Genomic DNA, 17,897 nt, shown 5'->3' on the forward strand with positions numbered 1-17,897 from the left:
TCTCTTCAGACTGATACAATTATTCCTTTATCTGGAAAAATAGTTACCAAACCGCCAAAGAGCAAATAGCAAGTTCCAATAAATGTTTGCTGAATGAACATGAGAGGATGCAGGAGTGGTGTTCCCTGTAAGTACCCACATGAAAAAAAAAAAAAAAAAACACCTTAGGGCCTCCACTCCTTCTACTATAACTGCACACATGCAAATTCCAATATGTGCCACAGTGTAGCAGTAAATGGGAAAAGGTGAGCAAGGCCACTGGTGAAAACTGCTATTTGGGGGACTCGGGAAGATACATGGAAGAGCAGGCTTGTTTTAATTGAATGAAAAACGCTCTTAACATATTGCAAAAGAAGGCGCATCATACAGAAAGACAAAAACAAAAAGAAGCCAGCAGCCCTGCTTTTGAGTCCTGACTCCCCTTCCATTGGTTACGTGGCTCAGCCTTAAAAGTAAAGGTTGGGGTGAATGTTTGGGACCATGGCCTCCAGCTGAGATTCCTTCTGTTTCCAGAATCCTAGAAGGATGTCCCCTCTACAGTCTTCAGCCTGAACAGTGTAGTAGACCACATCCCAGGCCAGAGCATGCACAAGAACCACCCGGAGAGCTGGGGAGGAGAGGCGGCGGTGGTGAGAATTTGCATTTCTAACAAGCTGCCTGTCGGCTGACCTTGCTTAAATGGAAAGGGGCTCTAGCCTTTAGGTCTGAACCCCTAGCCCCGATGCTCTCCGCCTCCTCCCCCTCCCCGCCCCCCAGGGCCTCAAGGCCCTGAAAAGAACCTTTTAACTTCCCAGGACCAACTGGCAGATCCAGTCCCAAAGGGATTGGCACTTGTACAGACCCTGCCTCGTGGCTATGGTGGGGGCAGAGGCTGAGCGAGCAGTGCTGAATGGAGGTGGTCCCAGGTCCTGGCAGGGAGGAGGAGGTTTACCAGAAGCCCATTCTCTCACTCGGGAGTGCCTGTGTCCCCCAGAAAAGAATTGTGACCAGTTGGTGGAGCCACACGTTGCTCCAGGAGCTCTTGCTAAATAAAAAAGCTGCTCAGGAAGTGTTTTGCTGGAAAGCGGTGGCACGAAGAGTCCAGCAGCAGTGACAACCCAAGGACCATGGGCCAGGGAGGGAAGGCTGGCTACGTAGAGCAGGCATCAGGGTGGCTTTTGTGCTGGGAGCCCACAGTGTGAGACACCCCACTCCCTCAGCACTACCCCTGCCCAGGGGGGCATTGGCAAATGGAGAGAGGGAGCGGAAACAAGGATGGAGACTTAAGGTAAATACGATATGGCTATTATACTCATGAGCAGGTAGGAAGAAGGATGTGGGAGTAACAATTGGGGCGGAGGGGGTTAAAAAAACACACAAAAGAAGGAATAGGTTTAATTAATATCTGAACTTGATCAAATTAAGAGCACAAGCTTGCTGAGTCATTAACAGGGCCTCTCAAACTCTGCAGGGAAGTCCCCATGAAGGACCCGATCAATCACAGCACATCCTTCCAGAAACAACATGGCACACGAGTTTCTAGCTTTTGTCTCTTCTTTTAGGAATACCATCTTCAGTGAAACAACACTACAGTTACAAAACTGGGCTACTCTTGGTTTTGAAATGCCCCACTTGGGAAAAACCTTTCATCGTAAATTAGTACACTCCAACATGCTGAAACATGAAGGGAAAAAATTCATTCCCTCTTTAAACTTGCTGCTTTTAATATTAAATAGGTCTGTATTTTTAAACTAAGTCTCCCAAACAATTTAATACTTTCATGTCATTAATATTTGCTTATTAATGACATTTAAAAAATAGACATCAAGCTAGATCAATCTTTATCCTGTGGGCCTTACAAATTTGAATTAAACATTTCTGCCAAAAATAACCTTGGAAATGACAAGGTCACAGAGGATGTACTAGAGGAAACATATACGATAGAGAGAGGCTGATACAATCCTTTCTGGTTACACAGAAATACCTAAAAATATGGTTCCAATTTCTTTCTTTAGAAAAAGAAAAAACCCCTGCTCATTTTCTTTCAAATTACTTCCAAAAACGAAGGTCTCTCTGATGTTAATCGTGTGTACACTTCGGCTTATACTTTAAAGAGTCTTCCTCTCCTGGGAAGTGACTTTTGTATACAAATCATGGAAAGCTACTTAGACAAAGTGCTGGAGATGATTAAAAGGGGCCAGATTCACATTTATACCTTAGAAAAGAGCAGAAGCAGATGTCAACTGACTCATTTGTGTACATTTTGGAAATGAGTTGAAGATATGCATGTGCATTTCATCAGGACATTTAAAGAATTCGCGACTTTTTGTTGTGGTCATGTATTTACGGCAACTTTAGAAATTTAAAAAAAAAAACTTTAACTATATTCTGGTGTTCTGTGCTGGATACCTTGACTTCTATTACAATTTGATCTCAAACAACTTTTTAATCTGAAAGAAAGATATATGCTCATTTAGAAAGGACAGAATTTTTAGAATTGAAGTACATCATTACATCCTTCACCATCTAAGATTAGTAAAAAGAGGACCTAAAGTAGCATTTTGTTCATTTAATATTTGAACAACAAAAAAAAACTTCAATTCCTTCAAACCGCCCCCCCCCCCCCTTTAACACCACAGATGGGGGAAATGTGCACATTCCCTTTGATCCATCCACCAAGCCTTTATTGAGAAGTCACTCCCCATCAGGCTCAATACTGAGCATCTTGCTAGGTCCTGGCAACACAGAGAGGATGAGAACAGTATAGGCCAGGCCCCCAAAGGGTACTCAAAAGTCTTTGCAGGAGTGATACCCGGGTTAGATTTGAAATGGGGAGAGGGTGGCAGTAAGGGGGTGTGTCCTGCTGGAACCATGTGCTCTGTGGCTGCTTCAATGTCAAGCAGAAGGAGCCTTCCTTCTTAAAGGAATTAACATCTTACCACTTCACTACAATGCGTCTTTCCCCTGAAACAGGGAATCTGTTTTGGTTGGTGGCCAAAAGAAATTGGGTAGGAACATTTATGCAGAAATCCCAGACTGCTTAGCTTGTTTCATTAGGCAATGATGTATCTTCTAGAAAATTCCAGAGAATAATGGCTATACTAATATACCACACTTTCTGTAAGTCATCAACAAAAGATCCTAAATAAATCATATATTTAAATACATATGATTTCTCTAGCATATTCCTCTGTAACACTGGGTCACACTGACAGATTTTTACAACAAATCCTATTCCTAGAGTTATTGTGACCATGTTTCCCATTCAATTATGTAAACATGTCAAAGCATCTTCCCAAGTATTCAGTTACACTGCAGGTCTAGTCACATCCCTTCTATGCATGGTGAAGTACAGTTCATAAGCACAACAAAAACACCCCCAAACCAGCAAGTCTATGACAGAGTGGTATACAAGCTGTCTGACACCAGCAACCCAGCAGAGAGTTAAACCCTAAAAGTAATCAACAGTCACTCTGAATTAAAATATTTAGGGCTGTTTGTATTAAATTCATTTGCAGTGACAGAAAATCCCCACCAGGTGGAGGTAAAAGATCCAAGCTTTACTTCCAACTTCTTGGTTTCTTGACGTCCCAACTATTTCACCTTTGTCCTGATTTCGAAGGAGACTTGATTACTTATCTTTTCAAAATGACTAATTACCTGTTTTTATTTCTTTTAAAGCAAGTAATAAGAGGGGAAAAAATAGGTTAAGAAGTTTTTAGAAAAATTAGATCATTCAAGACAAATTAAGAGTTCATTGTAAACAAAATGAAAATCAATGAACTAAGTCATTCTGAGACTAAAATCTGCAGGAGTTAAGGTGTCATCGTCTGAACTATGAGAGATCACCACACCTTCAGAAGACCTTCCTATTGAAATTCTACCGTGTTGGCCTATTCATAATTACAAAGCTCCCAATTCTAGTGTCACTTAAATTCTTGAAGAGCAACTTTTCGGCACTAAATAATCACTGTTGGTATGGTAGACATACCTTAATATGTTTCCACACCCACAGATCACTTGTTCTTTTCTCTGAAATCCTGCGGAACTTTGGGCCAAGCATAAGCCTGTGCCATCTGTGAACTATGTCACTGCACTGGACTTGTGTCGCGCGGACAGCTACAGCAGGACTATTCAGGCAGCACAGACTGCGCATCCACTAAATACCACTTTAGAATTTGCAAATATGATCTGGAAGCTTCCTTTTTCCCAACAGCTTGGACTAGAATTTACAAGGAACATAAAAAAGGCAGACTCAAATGAACACATTAACTCAACAGAAAACCGAACCAGATCAGGTAAAACGAAAGGACGCCCAGGTGACCCAGGTATTTGCCATAGAAGCCAATCCTAAGACAAACATTAACTAGACAAGGCCAAGCAGATGGGGTGGAAGGGGAAGGGAGTGTCGGGGCAACCGTCTGTGCCAGCAGGGTGAACAAATGAGAATGTGCGGAAGAAAAGGGCAGACCCTGCTTCCCCGGCCCACGAAGGCTCTTGCTCACTTCCTTGCTGGAATGGGTGCCAGGCCCTACAACTCTCCCCTCACCACACATTTATATGAAATATCCAGAACAGGTAAATCCAGAAAAGAGATGAGTGGCAGCCAAAACTTGCGGGGAGAGAGAAGGAGAGAGTGACTGTTTATGGGTCCAGGGTGTCCATTTGGGATGATGAAAATGTTCCAGAACTGGATGGTGGTGATGGTTGTACAATACTGTGAATGTACTAAATGCCACAGAACGACATTTTAAAATGGTTAAGATGGTAAATTTTGTGTTATGTGTATTTTATAATAAAAAAGGTACTGTGGATCCAATAAACTTTTAAAAGAGTATATCTTACTAATTTCTAAAATGTAACTTGGAAAATAGGAAGTATGGACACTGAAAAACACAATCACACATACATAAATGAACACTGATTCTCCCCAGACAATGCTTGGTGTGAACATAGATTCTCAGAACTTCTGTGCACCGACAGCTAATAATAATGACAATAATGGCCAGCAGTTATTAAACTGGACACTGCTCTAAGTACTCACATTTAGTCCTGCGAGGTAATTAGCCCCATTTTACACAGCTAAAACAGGCACCCAAGATGGAAGAGCCAGCAGGTAGCACAACCTCAGAATTTGAATCTGAAGCCAATCTAGTTTCAGAATGTATATTCTTAGTCACAGCTCCATGGACTCACAATGCAGAGCCTCCTCATTTGGCCCCATCCATCCTCTCTTTCACTATTCACCCACAGAGCCACCTGCTCAGCCTTTGCATGTGCAGTGCCCCCCACCTGAAGCACCTCTCAAGTGCTGTTGTCATGCATCTGAGGCCAGCGCTGCCTTCTTTTCTCTCTGAAGGTTAAGCTGGGTAGAAGGAATGGGACTAAGGGCTCTAAGGCTCTTCATCATCCGCCTTCACTGTTCTTACAAGTCCCACTGGTGCCTGTAAACACTGACTGAGAGCGCATTTTAGCCTGAGAACAAGGACAAAGAACTCAGCAAAACCAGAGTTGCCTTGTGCTCTGCGGAAGAACAACATGGAATGCAAACCTGTGAGCCACAATATCAGACCATTTGGTTTGGCCAGCACAACTTTCTCAAACTGACAGTATAACCTGAATGACTTCCCCAGGCCACCCAATCCCAGGGTCATACTGCTGCTCCGTATTATCTAGTGACCTGCTGCTCCAGGCATGTGAGCTGTCCTGACCTCGCCATTAACTGACTCACTCATTACGCACTCCCAATGATTGCTCTTCCTATCACCAGGAAATCATGGCTGGAAACCATACAAAGAGAAATAAAAGGGCAAAATAGACACTGTTTTCAACAGAGCATACATTTTACTTCTGAGGATAAAAAAAGCCTTACATCATTTCAAAGGCAGAAATAGCCCTGAAATTGAAATAACCTCAAATCATAGTACAACAAAAATATAAAATCTCCCACGACAAAGATTCCTATCCCAATCAGGGAGGGGGCCCTAGCTGAACAGGACCCAGCCTAGCAGAAGGTCACTGCTGGCATTCCGAGCCCCAGTGATTTCTGAGCAAAGGGCAGGGGTCTTGTTTTAGAAGGTTTACATTTACATTGCACCAGCAATGTGAGACAGTTAGTTGTTGAGTTATTTCTGTTCAGCTTATGACAATGCTCAAGTTCAGGGAAGAGCACGGAAAATGAAATGAAATGCTAACTGAAACGCTGCGTTTCATGACAAAACGAGGTGTCACTCTCATTTCAAAGCTTTGGCTCTCTCTCGACTAGCAAGAAGGTTGTCTTAACATGTAAAAAATCCACAGCTGTTCACTGCAACACCAAAGCAGCACGCAGTATAGTATAAGTAGTTAGCTGATATTGCAAATGTGGCAAAATAATACAAGGGCCTTAATTTGGAGGGGAGAGTTGTACAGGGGGTGGTTGTGAAATAAAGGTTTTAATACTCTTGAGAACAAGTTTTCTTATTAAGTCAAAAGCTTACAGTGCAAATATTTACATCTAGTAAGAATCAAAATAAAAAGCTACACAACTGTTAAACTGAGATGTTCTACCATCAACCATTTCTCACAAATGACAATGTTAGGGTAACCCAAATTACTGAAAATTTGAATGTAAATGGAATTTTTGCTTTCTTAATTTTTTGTAAAATACTGTCACTTACCCCCAACCCCCATGAAAACAAATCCCTGTATATCTCAGGTATACTGAGATTTCTTAAAGGGATCACTTGTGCAAAGGTGAAATCCGAACAAATATCCAATCACCTTCTCTCCTACTCTGATCTTTCTGATGTCCAGTCCAGACACAAGCTCCAGGCTCATTTCAGTGTAAAAATGTAGGCCATCCAAGAAATAAATAATTCTTAGATGTAAGAGGCAACAGGTTAAAATGTCACTGAGTAGTACATAGTACTTACTGCTGGTTCAACTTGACTTCGATCTGCAATATCTATGTGGACAATTTCAACAGTTTTCCATGTGTTTGGATCTAAACCGTGTACCTAAAATTACAAAGAGAAATTAAACAAAACAAATTATAGACTATTCTTGCTAGGCAAAACTATTATACTTATATATATAATCTTTATCTTGAGTCTCTCAGAGTACATTAATTATAAGGGGGGAAAATCCAAATTGCTATATAATTAAATTAGTCTTGAGGGATCTAGAAATCTTTTATTATCCCTTGAAACCCCAAAAATAAGGGGGGGTGAGGATGCTGCCAAAATAACAAAAGTCTGTCACAATTATTTTCTGGTAGTCCTTAGAGATTATTTAGTTAACAAAATGTACCTGACCCATGTTTAACTCAAACAATACATGACAAAGTCCTTTTAACCTCCAAATTCCAGATAAACATAAAGTGACATTATAATTAAGATTTCAAAAAGCTGCATTGTATGGTCTGAAACTCTGACTTTGATTATCCTAAAGCTATTCAGTTTCAGTATGATGTTAACTCCTCTATACTGCATGTTGTTCAATCTATTTCTGAAACTCCATCTATGAACCAATTAAGAATTGTTTAAAAACTGCCAAAGATATAGCCATCTGAAAGCTGAAAGCAGATTAAATCATACACAGACTAAAAATATCAAATCACCTCATTTATTTTAGAGATAAATGTGTACCAACTTGTAAATATCCGGAACTCGTCAACATTATTATAAATTACCCAGAGTACCTTCTCCTTCCTACGCCATTTCTCTGACATCAACCCATATCCCAGCAAAGTGGAATGGAGATGAAAATTAAAGCCATTATTTTTGCAATGGAGAGCAGCTCTGGCAAATACAGAGATGAAAAGGTAAAAGAAATCTGAAATTTAATGGCTAAGATTGGTTTGGGGATTCTCTGTGAATTTTGTTTTAACTGTGCTTTCCCTGTCTCAGCAAAAGAGTTGCTGATAAAAACAGCAACCTCACTAAAGTCCACTCAAGGGAAGGAGAATGGTCAGGAAACCCCATTTGTTTCCGGTTGTTTGCTTGCCTCCCTGTAATCTGACACACCCGGGGGTGGCCAGGTACTAGTATAAAGCAGGTGTCATCCCTTTGGTGATGACAAAATGGACTATAGTATTCACATTTCAATGAAAAGTCCAAAGGTGAAACTTACATTTTCTAATGTTCCCAAGTCTGGTTTGTGCCATGTTTCAATTTTAATGAAGAAATCATCTTTCATATATTCATTCTGCAGAAAACACAAACAGTCAAATGACAGTGATCTTTCACCAGTTCTTTGTGGAGCCTTCCCCAGCATAAGCACCCATGCCTTTGACTCTACAAGCCTGATCCTCAAGTGATAAAGAATCATTAGCTATCTATTTTTATAGGCTTGTCAGGCAAACCAAATGCTACATGCTTTTAAATAATTGAAACAACCCTACTTGTCATGCGGCATACAGGGCTACTATTAAAGAAGCTGTGAGATTTGGTGAGCAAATGTGGTATTCCCAGAAAGCAGCAGAAGCAAAATAAAGTCAACAGGGAGACTTTGAGATAAGGCTGGAGAGAGTCCATTAAACCTGGGAGCATGTGGTGGAGTGCAGGTTGCTGGAAGAAGCACAGAGGAGGAACCATGCAGTGATGGGCAGTTTTAATAAAACAGTTGCAAATAAATGACTATGTAAAGCAAAGTCGAAAGATGAAGGGTTTGTGACACAAAAAACAGTTGTACTCACCGTTACAACTGAGGCATAATGGACAGGTGGGCAATAAAAGGAGAAAAATTTCAGAATATTAATCAGAGTCAAAACAATCTGTCACAATATTTAATGTTACAAGATCAAACTACCTGAAAATAAGACATTTAGTAGTTTACATCTGCAAAGCACAGTTTCTATACAAGTCACAGAGTAGGATACTTTAGATTATGGAGTCAACAATCCAAGTTTAAAACAATGGTAAAAAGAATAATGGCACAATAGCAAAAACATCATTTATAATACCAATTTAGCAAACAACAAAAAACTTTTCCAGAAGGCTGCCATATCCCTCCCCTATCACGTGGCAATGTAGGTAAAATACTGTTAAAACCACACCAGGAGACACTTCTGCGTGTGGGCATTTCTTTATAGTTTCTGCACAGGCATACCTCAGAGATACCGCGGGTTCAGTTCCAAACCATCGCGACAAAGCCGGTGGAGGGTCTTGCCTTCACCGAATACAGCGAAGCGCAATAAAACAAAGTATGCTTCTATTCCTTCCACTCGCTCACCCCTGGAGCCTGTGCAGTCAGCAAGGACCTCAAGGTGCTGTCATCTAGGAATGAGCCCAGGCCCCTCCCAAAGCTCTGGGGGAGGAGCCCAATGCATCCTCTCCTCTGCCACAGTGAGGGCCGTGACTACCCGAGACCCCGCAAAAGGCCTTGACTTGGTGGCACCCTCCCCAAAGCTGTCCTCCTGGGGGGAATGGCTGCTGGGAACCAGGCTTACTTGTTCTACAGTAGGGATATGCGTTCCAGGCTTTCTCGTGAAACACCAAGGAGCCCTCGGGAGCAATCAATCTGACGAATCCAGGAACTTTGCTGTGAGGAGAGAAACAGTGGATATATTTTCAACAGCGCCATCCCTGTTTGTTGGCAGCTTTCACGCTGCTTCCCAGAGTATGGTAATCAAAGGTGATTATATTCTAAGCTTCACGAGCTCAACAGTTTTCTCCTCGTTCCCAAAGTAATCAAGTGGAAAATGAATGTAAAAACAACAAAATAATTATATGTTTAACCGCATACAATATTTTTTAAAAATAGAAGCAATTCTTTCTTATGAGCTTCTGATCTATCTCCCTAAGAGTTAGATGAAGCCATTCAACCTGCACATAACACAACACAGAAGTTCTCTTGTGTAAAGACTACACTACACTGTCTCTTAACGCAAAAAAAGAAGCCCAGAATAGGGGTATCCTTGAGTAAAAAGACTTCACACAGTTTACAGAATAAGCCTAAAAAAAATTATAAAAAATGAGATATGAAAGTATATCCAAGTGTCAAATTTTGTAGGTTTGGAAGATGAATGTCACTTGCTGCCTCAAGTATAGTCAGAGAAGGGTTAAATATGTAATATAGGATGAGGCTGTGCATATTCCTAAGATAATCAGGAAAGATCCCAAAAGATGAAACAGGCAAAAGATATCCAAACACATTACAAATAGAAAATACAACTGGTAAACAAATAAATGGATACATCAGTCTTTTAGTCTTCAAAAAATGCAAATGAAATGACCATTTTAAATGATTATTTCATCATAAAAAAAGCAGTTTTACATGCTCAGGCTTTTCACACAGATTGGATTCAAATCGCAGTATCACTACTTGAAAGATGTATGACCTTGGGCATTTTACTTGGCTCTCTGAACTTCATGTGTTGAATGGAGTTCTATTACCTACTCTGCAGGGTCATTGAGAGGATTCAATCAGATAATATCTTGCAGCGTGTCTCGCACACTGTGCAGGACAAGGAGTGCTCAAATAATGGTAGTTACCGCTTTTTAATTATAAGCTGACATGGAGCTGGGTACTTTCACAGGCCTTTCTTCACTTAAATCCCTTAATAACACTGTGAGGTAAGCACTCATATAACCAACATTTAAGTGGCTAAATAACTGTATGTCAAAACTATATCCTCCAGGCTGGGGGTGGCCGGGGAGAGGTCAATGAGGGAAAAAGGAGACATATGTAATACTTTAAACAATAAAGAATTAAAAAAACAAAAACAACTGCCTGGTACTGGCACAAGAACAGACATATAGACCAATGGAACAGAACAGAGAACCCAGAAACACACACACACACACACACAAAACCAAACAACTATATCCTCCAACTATAAGCCCTATTACATATTTTTCTCTATATCAGAGCTGCTTCTCTGAGAACTTTCAAGCACAACTTAATGTCCTAAACTAAGAGAAAGAACAAACTAAGGAAATGTGGCACCCAGAATGCACTTCTGGCCCCATAATAAGATTGAGCAGCTGACCAGAGACTAGATGTAAGGAACCCCACACTAGCCAGAGAGCTGTGAGGTTACAGAAGAGGTAGTATGAACAGCCCTTTTGTTATCTCTTCAGAACACAAAAGCAGGTACATGATTTGGAGCTTCCACTATTGTGGCAAATCAAATCACCAGAAAAGAAAAGCTGAAGTACTATTATTACATACTAGTAGCCCTGCACACGAATCCGTGCGCCAGTAGCTTTCTGCGGGACCTGGCCGCTCCGCACCCGCTTCCCAGAGGCCCATCTGCGGCTGGGCACGGCCAGAGACTCATCTGCAGCAACGAAGCAAGCATTCCACCAGGCCACTCACGCTGCCCGCTCTCAGCGGTCGTGCCCCCCCCATCCACCAGGACTGGGGGACTCCGGCGGGGCTGAGAGAACTGGGCACTACCATCTTTGTGATGAAGTGATGGTTAATTTGCATATTACCCTTTTATTAGATAGGATGGCAGTACAAGCTCGATTCCAAAGGCATAAAGAGATTACCTGCAGCCTTACATCCTTAAAAGATAATAATGAAGAAGGGCTCATTCTTTGAGCACTTACTCTTTTCAAATCTTGGAAAGACTCATGCAAGGGGGTAAAACTTCAGAAAAATGAAGCTGGGAGAACTGAAAATAATATCACATTAAAAGTCAACCAATATCTAGCAGTTAAATTATTTCTTCCTTTACTTAAAACCCCTTTAAATGTGGGAGAGGTCTAATCAGAGTATAATATAATACATTGGAGGCCTGGTACACAATCTGTGCACGGGTGGGGTCCAACTGACCCGCCCTGATCTGATTGGGCTGCATGGGTCAGGGGGAGGGGCCACAGGGGGTTGGCTGGCTGGCCCTACCCCCAATCAGCGTGGCGGGGGGGGGGGGGGGCGGCAATCGAGGGCAGGGCCAGCCAGGGAAGGGAGGTAGCACTGGCAGTTGGCCAGCCGGCCCCACCCCCTGGTCTAACTCCCGGTCAAGAGGACAATTTGCATATTAGCCTTTTATTATATAGGATTATATAGGATGTGGGTAATTAAAAAAATACAAACTACAAGATCACTAATCTCTCTGAGAGTTTGACAAACAGATCTATCAATGGTTCATTTGGTCAACTTAGAAAAAGGCAGGGGGAAAAATAGCTGTGTACTAGCTCAGAAACATATTTTGACTCTCTCCTCTTTATAAGAGTGCCCAATATTCTGAAAACCTTGATATTCATCAAAAGTTCTAAAATTTGCTGGCCCAAACAGAAGAAAATTGGTAGTCAGCCATTAAAGGCCCCAACAGCCAAATACATAAGAAAGCTTAAATATTTCTTCATTTTGCCCCTGAATTGCCTATTATCTTACTTCCAGGATGCTATTTTCACGATACGAATTCTAACAATTCATTTTGTTTTGACTTAGTTAGGCTCAACCAAACCTTTGAGCCAATTTTGTTTCAAATTTACTGACTTTTTACATTTAACATAAGCACATTAACAAGCACATCCCTCCCTCAATGAATCGAAGTAATTGACTAAACTTGGGAAAAATGCATAAATGGAGTAAATAAAATTAAATTTCAATTCTATTTTACAGGAGAGAAATTTTCATTAATGGCAGCTTTAACATATTCCTAACAAGGCAGTTCAAGTGTGCCACTTATATCTATAACTGAGAGCATAGCACATACATTGTTTTTCCACCTCAGTATCACTTAGGAAGTCACTTCAGTAAAATGAAGGAAATTCTGTTTTGGAATCTTACAGTCTCAGAAAAGGAACATACATGAACTGAATGAACAAAATGGAGTCAGGCCTTCAAAAACAAATTAGGAAGGACATTCTCCCTCTTGCTCATCCCAAACTAGTCACGAAATGTTCTCTCATAATAAATCAATGCTGATGAAAGTACCTACCTCAATGTAAACATCTCTAGATTCCAGCTGTTGAAAGTCAGCCATAGCATTATGCCCAAGAGCACAAAGTTTCTTTGCCAACACGTAGCTTCCCCACACATGAAGGTTATTTAAGAATATTTAACTTCGGGGTAAAATTCAACCCAAGTGCTTTATCAATTGTCTTGAGGAAATAATATTAAGATCTAATCTAAGCTTGTCTTCAGAGAAGATAATATTAAGATCTAATCTAAGGTCAATGGTTGTGAACCTGTCTGCTTTGCAGGGAGAGGACTTTGTCACGGTGGCACCAGAAAACAAAGGGCTAATATGGCTTAAAAGATACATAATAAATGACCATAATGTACACTGAACTTCTCCTGATCTAGGAGCATTCCTTTTTTTTTTTTTTTTTTAATCCTGTTCCTGAGATAAGTAACTTGGCTAATCATTTCTTTTTTGTTGTTGTTGTTAATCCTCACCTGAGGATATTTTTTTCCAGTGACTTCCAGAGAGAGCAGGATGGGAGAGAGGGGGGATGGAGAGAAACAGCCACGTGAGAGAGACACATAGATCGATTGCCTCCCACATTTGCCCCAAGCAGGGCTAGATTGTAGTGAACAAGCAACAGAGGGATACTAGCTGAGGATGGTGAGGTAGGCAGGGGGCAGACAGATCACAGGGGCCCATCGTATAGGCCACAGGATTTGCATTTTATTCTTTATATGATGGGAAGCTATTGAAGGGTTTAAGAAGGGGAATGACACAACCTGATCTAAGTTTCAAGATCATTCTGGCTTTGTGTGGAAAATTAAAAGGAGTGGGTAAGAATAGAGTGGAAAAAATTAACTCAAAATGGATTAAAGAGCTAAATCTAAGAGCTAAAACTATCAAATTGTTAGAAGAAACAGATAAATCTTTGTGACCTTGGAATGGGCAATGACACAAAAGCATAAATAAAAGAAAAATATAGGTAAATTGGACTTCATCAAAACTGTATACTTTTTGAGCTTTAAAGGACAACACTATCAAGAAAGTAAAACAACTCATACAATAAATAATTTTGCAAATCATATATCTGATAGGAAGCTCCATTGATGTTTCTATCTCCCCTTCTCTCTGAAATCAATAATGAGAATAATAATAATAACAATAATAAAAGCAATGCTTTCCCTCTGTGGTTGAATTCGTAGATGCAAAATCTGGGGAAACAGAAGACCAACAGTATATTTATTGGAAAAAAACAACCACCACTACATATATGTTGACCCATGCAGTACAAACCCATGTTAAGGGTCACTGTGCACCATAAAGAGGAAACAATGTATTTCAGTAATATTTCTGATGTTCTTGAAGCATAGGATCACTCCTGATTTAGAAAACTTTTACCTGTGCAAAATTAAAACTCAGAGCTACATATATACAAAGAAAAAAAATTATGTGTTGATGGCTAATTCTCAATTCAAGAACAAATTACTATATTAGGCTATTTATTAATTTCTTACTTATCCTCATTCAGAGTGATTTCTGAACATAAATCACTTAAAATTAATCTTTGCATGCTCATCAGGTGATTTAAACTTCCTTTTTTTAAAAAAAAATCTATACTTGGTTGCTTTTATTTATTTTTAAATATATTTTTATTGATTTTGGAGAGGAAGGGAAAGAGAAACATCGATGTGAGAGAGAAACATCAAAGGGTTGCCTCCCATATGCACCCTGACCAGGGATCTAACCCACAACCTCAGTATATGCCCTGACCAGGAGACCTTTTGGTGCACAGGATGATGCTCAACCAACTGCGCCACACCAGCCAAGCCTAAGCTTCTCATTTTTAAATGCACACATAACTTTTACTTCCTGGCAGATGAATCTTTTTGCTTATAAAAATTAGCTCTTAACTTGAACCACATGAAATTTTAAAACAATTTTCAATAAAACCTCTGCTATTTTAACCTTTGAAGAACAAAGCCATTCTAGAGTGGGCAAAGCTTTATGAATTCTCCATATTACAGGACTGACTGAAGATGGTGAAAGCAATATTTATGAGAAATTTAAAAAAGCAAACCCAATTTTCCCCAAGAAGGGAGAAAAAACAATCCACAAAAGGTCTGGTCAGAGTTCTGATGAGGTCTCGGGAGAACTACAAGTTTTTCTCTGAAATACTGTCTCAAAAGTTGCAACACATTGTCTTGCCTTGCTTCCAAATTTTTGGCCCAATAAATACTGTCAATTCCCCACCATCCACCATTAAGTGCTTATTAAACAACTTAAGGAAACATACTCAAACTTTATGGTAAGTGGGGTACAAGTCTAGGAAGCAAACTGAGTAGAGTGACAAAAAGTGATGGAGGTTAGGGAAGAATGTAAGTATCAAGGAATGCCTCCACACAAGACAGATCTAAGCTGTATTCAGAAAGCTGAGCGGGTTATGAGGGACCCAAAATCATTAGAAAAATAGCCTAAGGGGCTGGACCAGATCAGTCTGGAAGACAAAGACTAGCTTACTTAGAAGAGCCAAAGGTCTTTATTCTGGACAGCTATTACAACTGAGCATATGTGAAAATCTTGAGTACCATGCTAAGTTTAACTTTTAAAAGACTTGAGACTTTAAAGACATAAGAAAATGGGATATGGTGAAATCGTGGGTTTGGAAGAATTTCGTTGTGAAGTCCTTTGCAGTTCACTTCAGGAAATGGAAAATATTCTAACCATCCCACAGGGCTCTGCAGTAGAGCCAAGTGATTAAGAGGGCAAGTTCTGGAGTCACAATGCCTGCCTGGGTTCATGTCCAATCTCTACTACCAAACAGCAACAACACAGGGTCCACTTAAACCTTTCTGGATCTTAAGTTTCCTCACTAGAAAAGGGTGCTATGGGAAATGAATGAGCTTCCACCTAGAGCACTTACAGTGGCCAGCACACTGTTAAGAACACACCAAGTACTAAATCCTATGCTTAGAATTACCGTGGGCAACTCCTTACTAGTGACATGGGCAACTCCTTACTAGTGACATGGGCAACTCCTTACTAGTGACATGGGCAACTCCTTACTAGTGACATGGGCAACTCCTTACTAGTGACATGGGCAACTCCTTACTAGTGACATGGGCAACTCCTTACTAGTGACATGGGCAACTCCTTACTAGTGAAAGTAATCCGAAGATATGGAAAGAACCTCACTATCCCATAAAAAGAATATTATCTAAGAGTGAAGGAAACCAGACATTTGAAATGTTCCTCGAGATGGTCACTAAACTTTGGATTTTTTAATACCTTGCCAAGATTGTTCCTCAGTTTTCTGATTGAGATGAAGTATATACATGTTACCAACAAGTGTTTTTGCTGAAATAGGAAGGCATACAGGCCAGGGAATCCAGAGACCTTCATTACAGTGGGTAAAGTAGAGCTCAACACTCTCAGTATCTCAAATGTAAAATAAGGTGTTGGTGGCCTTAGTCAACTACCTTACCCATCCAAGTCTGCCAAGTCTGCAATTATATTGATGCTGTACCAGAGCACTCTATAGGTTACCCAATGGAATAAATATTGGGAAAGGGAACATCTATTGCTGGACACATATTCATTTAATTTCCTTAGGGAGAGAGCGCTAAGACTCTCTAGGAACTATGGGTATGCCTTCAGCATGCTGAACTTACACCCTTATAGGTACTGAAGTCTATCTGACCGGCTGCACTGCCAGCCCTCTGTCGTAATTGCAGTCTTTCCTATAGCACAGCGAAGGCCTCAGGACTTACTACGAAATGATTCTTTGCTCTTCCAGAATACAGTTTTCCTGTGGGTATCTGCCTTCTGTATGACACTGTTGACTTTGAGTGTAGATATCTGAATGCCCTTGCCCCGTGATTGTTCCCTCCTCCCAGACTACAGCGACAGTGGGTCCCTGTTTTGTCTTTATTAACGGATAAGTTTTTGGTTGTTTTTCATAACTGTTAGAGTGGCTTTATCGGCCATACTGCCTGAGATCCATTACTGCCCCCTTCTTTCCTTTCCTGTTTCATGCCTCTCCATGATTCCATCCACAGTTGCCATCATTGTGTGACAAGGCTAGTCTTATAAGGGCATTTAAGCAGCCCTCACCATCCAATCAACCCTCTCCTTCCCTTCTCATGGGACACCCGTTTTCATCAGGTTGAGTATTGCTGTCAGGCACTTGGGACTGCCTACTTGTGGCTAAAGAATGGGGTTAAAAATCAGAAAAAGCAAGTCTCAGTCACCATTCTACCACTTCTTAGCTGCGTGACTTTGGATCTTCTTATGTACAATGTGTATATTGACTATTTCTCAGAACTGCCACGAGGTATAAATGAGTGCATAAAAGGGTGAAACCAAAGGGTATTATGGAATGAAGAAGCGGTTCCAGAAGGCTGAGTGCACTGGAGGCTAGCATCCAGAGAGCCAAGGTTTTCCTTTATTTAGCCCACGAAAAGCCTGAGAGAAGTTCTTCTTATCCTATATAATAAAAGCATAATATGCAAATCAACCGAATGGCCGAATAGCAGAACGACCATCCGGGACCACACTATGACACCCACTGGCGCCAGGCCAGCCAAGGCGGGTGCGATGTGATTGGTCAGGGGCCTGGCTACCGCCCCATGATCACCCCGAGGAGGGAGACACAACTTCACTAATAAAGAAATGCACAGTTAAATAAGAGATTATTTTCTGAGTATCAAATCGGCCAAATTTAAAAAGATAGAAAAATAAAACTTAAAATGAGCATGTCCTTTCAGCAATCCTAGTTTCATAGATTTCTTATGGCGAAATAGTACCCTAAGGCATAAAGACATGTACAACCATGTTCAGAGAAATACTATTTGTAACGGACAAAAACTGGAATACGCCCAAAAAACAACCCAGTCAGCTTATCATTTAGAGAATGGATAAGTAAACTACGCTATGTCCATACTAAGAAATTTTACTCAGTTTTAAAAAGAGTGAAATGGACATTAAACAATAACATGGATGTTCATAATATATAACTGCATAAAAAATAAAGCAAACTGCAGAACCATATGTATAGTATGATCCCATTTGTTGTAGA

At 40.6% G+C, this 17,897-nt stretch overlaps 1 protein-coding gene across 2 annotated transcripts in view; it reads right to left on the reverse strand.

Annotated features, from left to right (window-relative positions):
- PITPNB (phosphatidylinositol transfer protein beta) overlaps positions 1-17,897 on the reverse strand; it is a 60,032-nt gene that overhangs the window by 32,646 nt on the left and 9,489 nt on the right. For both annotated transcript variants that reach the window (XM_079762784.1, XM_079762785.1), the window contains exons 4-7: positions 9,410-9,501; positions 8,657-8,664; positions 8,092-8,166; positions 6,894-6,977 (exon numbers count right to left, since the gene is read on the reverse strand). In XM_079762784.1, the coding sequence (XP_079618910.1) occupies positions 6,894-6,977; positions 8,092-8,166; positions 8,657-8,664; positions 9,410-9,501 (259 nt within the window). The remainder of the gene's footprint in view (positions 1-6,893; positions 6,978-8,091; positions 8,167-8,656; positions 8,665-9,409; positions 9,502-17,897) is intronic.

The sequence above is a fragment of the Cnephaeus nilssonii genome, assembly GCF_951640355.1.
Source record: "Cnephaeus nilssonii genome assembly, chromosome: 22".
NCBI classification, from domain to species: Eukaryota; Metazoa; Chordata; class Mammalia; order Chiroptera; family Vespertilionidae; genus Cnephaeus; species Cnephaeus nilssonii.